General features: G+C 32.5%; 1 protein-coding gene across 1 annotated transcript in view; it reads right to left on the bottom strand.

Moving 5' to 3' along the window:
* The window catches only part of LOC107646209 (beta-carotene isomerase D27, chloroplastic), an 8,544-nt gene that overhangs the window by 1,510 nt on the left and 1,514 nt on the right, over window positions 1–5,520 (bottom strand). The window contains exons 4-5 of the mRNA XM_021105756.1: window positions 4,717–4,778; window positions 3,517–3,623 (exon numbers count right to left, since the gene is read on the bottom strand). Of these exons, the coding sequence (XP_020961415.1) occupies window positions 3,517–3,623; window positions 4,717–4,778 (169 nt within the window). The remainder of the gene's footprint in view (window positions 1–3,516; window positions 3,624–4,716; window positions 4,779–5,520) is intronic.

The following is a 5,520-nucleotide window of genomic DNA, read 5'->3' as shown; positions in this document are numbered from 1 at the left end:
GAGTCAAATAAATACATTTTTAACAAGAAAATAAAATATTATATAGATAATATGTACACTTATATGGTTGTATGCGAGCCGGATCAATATTAAAATACATGTATGTGTCAAGGTTGTTGTGATAAACACAAAGGATATGGATGTCCATGCAAGTGACTCAGTTTTCATATTACCAATAGAGAATGAAATTAATATGGGTTGAAAATATTCCTCCAATATGCTTATAAATAGGAGGTTAACCTCCGTTGTTAATACACACACAATAATAAACAAATACTCTCTCTTTATGTTGCAATCAAATACTCTTCTCTTTATATTTCTTCTACAATTCTTTCTCTTCTTTTATTTTATTAGTATTCTAAATTCTCTTTTCTATTACTCTTTACATATAATATTAATAGCAATATTAATTCAAATAAGAAAGTTATATTAGAAAAGTTACCCTCACTTTCATCTGGGTTGTATTATACTAAGATTAGTGCAATTGAATCACATGCCACTGTAAACCAGAAGTTTACTAGCCCAAATGAATTCATAACTTGGCACGACTGTTTGGGTCATCCGGGAACAACCATGATGAGAAGAATTATTGAAAACTCTCATGGACATTCACTAAAGGACCAGAAGATTCTTAAAACTAGTGAATTTTGTTGTGCTGCATGTTCTCAAGGGAAGTTAATTTTAAGGCCATCACCATTAAAGATTGGATTTGAGTCCCCTGAATTCCTAGAAAGGATTCAAGGTGATATATGTTATGGCAGGGCGGAAAATGTCCCAATTCGAATTGATGTCCCAGTATGACAAATAGCCACGGAAGCAAATACACGCCAGAAGCGTGGCAGGCCTGTCGGTTCCAAAGATAAAAATCCTCGAAAGAGAAAAGAGGTAAATACGATTCCTGTTGAAAAAGACATAGTAAAGACACCGGTAGTTGTCCAAAATTATGATATAACGCCAGAAGACGTTCAGGTACCTGAAAATTGTGAAAATGACGAGATCTCGATAAATTATGTCTTTACAGGAGAGAAATGGGACCGAAATAAGACAATTGTCAATGAAATATTTGCATATAATGTGGCATTAGATATCATACATGAAAGTAAGAATCTTGAGCCAAGATCAGTCGAAGAATGTCGACAAAGGAATAATTGGCCAAAATGGAAAGAAGCCATGAAGGCTGAATTAGACTCACTTGCAAAACGTGAAGTCTTTGGACATGTAGTCCATACACCTGAAGATATAAAACCTGTTGAATATAAATGGGTATTTGTGAGAAAACGAAATGAGAAAAATGAAGTTGTGCGCTATAAAGCCCGACTTGTGGCACAAGGTTTCTCACAAAGGCCTGGTATAGATTATGAAGAAATGTATTCCCCTGTAGTGGATGCGATAACATTGCGCTATTTGGTCAGTTTATCTGCATATCATAAACTGCATATGCATTTAATAGATGTGGTAACGGCCTACTTATACGGCTCATTAGATCGGGATATCTATATGAAAGTCCCTGAAGGACTAAAGATATCTAAACCATCTAGTGAATATTCGCAAGGGTTATACTCAGTCAAATTGCAAAGATCTTTATATGGTCTAAAGCAATCTGGACGAATGTGGTATAATCGTCTTACTGAGTATCTGGCCAAAAACGGATTCAAGAATGATGATATATGCCCGTGTGTTTTCATAAAGAAAACTGCTTCTGGATTCATTATAATTGCTGTGTACGTTGATGATTTAAATATCATTGGGACTCCTGAAGAGATTCCAACAATTATAAAAACTCTAAAAGAAGAGTTTGAGATGAAAGATCTTGGAAAGACTAAGTTTTGTCTCAGCCTGCAAATCGAGCATATAAAAGGTGGGATCTTTATTCATCAAACAACATACACAGCAAGGATCTTGAAAAGATTTTATATGGATAAGTCACATCCATTAAGTACACCAATGATCATAAGATCTTTGGATGTGAAAAAGGATCAATTCCGTCTTAAAGAAGAAAATGAAGATATCCTTGGTCCTGAAGTACCATATCTTAGTGCCATTGGAGCGCTAATGTATCTTGCTAATAATACGTGACCTGACATATCATTTGCTGTGAATTTACTAGCAAGATATAGTTCCTCTCTAACCAGAAGACATTGGAGTGGAATCAAACAAATCTTTCGATATCTCCATGGGACGGTTGATATGGGATTGTTTTATCTCTATGGATCCAAATCACAACTAGTTGGCTATGCAGATGCTGGATACCTGTCTGATCCACATAAATGGAGATCTCAAACAGGATACCTGTTTACATATGGTGGAACAGCAATATCATGGAGGTCCACGAAACAGACGATTGCTGCAACATCCTCTAATCATGCCGAAATACTGGCGATTCATGAAGCTAGTCGCGAGTGTTTTTGGCTGAGGAGTCTGATCCAATATATTCTGTCATCATGTGGACTGATTGATCATAAGATAGCTCCAACTATCCTGTTTGAAGATAATACAGCATGCATTGCTCAACTTAAAGGCGGCTACATCAAAGGTGATAGAACAAAGCATATTTCTCCCAAATTCTTCTTCACTCATGATCTTCAAAATCAAGGGACAATTGATATCCAACAGATCCGCTCAAGTGATAATCTGGCAGATTTATTTACAAAGTCGCTCCCAAAATCCTCCTTTGAAAGATTGGTACATGAGATTGGGATGCGCCGATTTCGAGACATCAACTGATGTCGACAAGAGGGGGAGATTGTACTCTTTTTCCCTTGGTCAGGTTTTTTTCCCATTGGATTTTTCTTGACAAGGTTTTTAATGAGGCAGTCCCTATCACTAAAGGATATTGTACTCTTTTTCCTTCACTAAGGTTTTTTTCCCACTGGGTTTTTCTTTAGTAAGGTTTTAACGAGGTAATAATCCTGAATGGTCATCCAAGGGGGAGTGTTGTGATAAACACAAAGGATATGGATGCCCATGCAAGTGACTCAGTTTTCATATTACCAATAGAGAATGAAATTAATATGGGTTGAAAACATTCCTCTCATATGCTTATAAATAGGAGGTTAACCTCCGTTGTTAATACACACACAATAATAAACAAATACTCTCTCTTTATGTTGCAATCAAATACTCTTCTCTTTATATTTCTTCTACAATTCTTTCTCTTCTTTTATTTTATTAGTATTCTAAATTCTCTTTTCTATTACTCTTTACATATAATATTAATAGCAATATCAATTATCTTTATTATATTGAGATAGTAACAATAAACATATGCAATTCTCTCTCTCTTTATTTTTAATACTTCTTTCTATCTTTGTATATATATACACATTACAACATATAATATTATTATATATATAAATTATTATTGAGCTAATTATTTTAATACTAGAATCTTTTATTTATATATCTTTATATATATCTTTTATTTTACAACAAAGGTGATATATATTATATATATGATCTAATTTAATGTGTGTTGACTATCATCTAGTCTCTGCATTAATGAGGATATATACTTACTAGGGACCATGGTAACTGGCATACCCATAGAGTCCTTTATAAACGATTGAGTTGGAATTTTACAGAGATTAGTACACATTCCTACAAAATTCATCTCTTCTAAAAACCTGCACATACATACATATATAGTTAAATAATGATATACAGTTAAACAAATTAATTCACAAAATTTTAATTAGTTATTTCAGTAAAATAATTATGAGAATGATGAATATATATATAGTAACTAATCATGATTTTAATTAGGGGTTCATATGACTCGGCCTGGTTCGAAGGCCTGGTCTGGTCCTGAATATTTTAGGGATTAATTTGGCGTGATTTCATCGGATTTAGAATTGGGTAAGGGTCTCAAAAATAGACCCGGTCATTATTTCGGGTCGGGTCTGTGCCATAGCTCGGGTTACCCAAAGTCGGCCCGGTGGCCCGGTCATCATACACAATTAATATTTTGTGTTATTAGTAATGGATCATGACTATTCTTATGTGGAATTTAAGTATTGTAAACTTTAATATTTTGTGTTATTAGTCATTATAAGACTATAAGTTAACGTTTTATATTTAGAATGCATAAGACTTTAGACTAATGCATAATATTGTGTTATTTGTATTGATTTAAATATTTGGTATTATTAAACAATATTAATATTGATTGTGGTTATACTTTAATATTGATTGTGGTTATGCTTTAATTTTGAAGAAATGTTGATTCTTGTTATATTTTTTTAACTGAATTTTACCATGTTAAATAATGATTGGAATCTTAGAAATTTGGATATTTTCACATGCTAACTTACAAGAAGGTATCAACGTAATATAATGTTAACGGCCCGGTTTTCATCCAGTTTTCACCCGGTATAATTGTGGCCCGAAAATGTATTGGTTTTATCGGGTTTAGGACCGAATTCGATCTAATAAATAAACCCGATATATATTCCGAACCGGACCTGAATCAAACCCGACTTCACCCGGCCATGTGCACCCCTAATTTTAATATTGAAAAGAACTTAATTAATGTGGTTATCATAAGTCATAACAATCACGATAGGAAATGAGAAATAGAGAATGGGACATGTGGGAAGACCATACTTGCAATCATAGATTAATGTGTCTTAGGTTGGTGAATTAGAGACCATTACCATGCATCTTTTTATTTGTTTATATATTTTTTGTGTTAATTAAAATATAAAAAAGAAAACTAACCTGCATTTTTTGAAGTAAACCACGTTTTTTTCCTTTCTTCCGTTGACCTCCGATTCTCTAACCTTCTCATGGTGAAAATAATGATAATAATGATAATCATTTCATATTCAATTTCTTAATATCATAACCTGAAAAGTAAAAAGATGCCTCCATATCCATGGGTCAAATAGATTATCAAAGAGTGCTATACATTGTGAGGAGTTAAAATATTATTCTTTTTGGTCTAAAAAAAGTGTTGAATATGCAAGATGGATTAATTTGGAATATGTTAAATAATCATGTAGATGCATGGTTAAAGAACATATATATAGGCAATAACATTAAAGAACATGATTATTTGTAATTTGTAAATTTTGAAGATTGATAAGATTGCCAACATACCGGATGGAACATACAACTTGATCAATCTTATGTTGAGATTTTCCTCTATCATCATTGCCTATATATATGCATGTTATTAAGACATTTGCTATTTTTGTAAGTTTTTTACTTTTTTTTTTTATAGAATTTTAATGTAAGAGGCAAAAATTAGAGAGAAAATCGTTAAAGTTTCTCATAATATATTAGAGAAAGTCTAGAGGGCCAGCAACTTTTTAAAAAGTTGGCAATCATTTAACCATCAAAAGAAAATTGAATGATCTCATATCATTAGATTTAATCTCACACCATTAAAAACACTATTGATGGCCAATTAATAATTACAAAACATAAAAGTTGCTGGCCCTAGCATTCTTCAATATATTATTTGTATGAGTTTAATTCATAATACATAGAAGAGTATTATAGATTTATCTGTATATTTTG

Source organism: Arachis ipaensis, chromosome B06, assembly GCF_000816755.2.
Source record: "Arachis ipaensis cultivar K30076 chromosome B06, Araip1.1, whole genome shotgun sequence".
Taxonomy (NCBI): Eukaryota; Viridiplantae; Streptophyta; class Magnoliopsida; order Fabales; family Fabaceae; genus Arachis; species Arachis ipaensis.
This window is presented reverse-complemented; position numbering and strand designations above follow the sequence as displayed.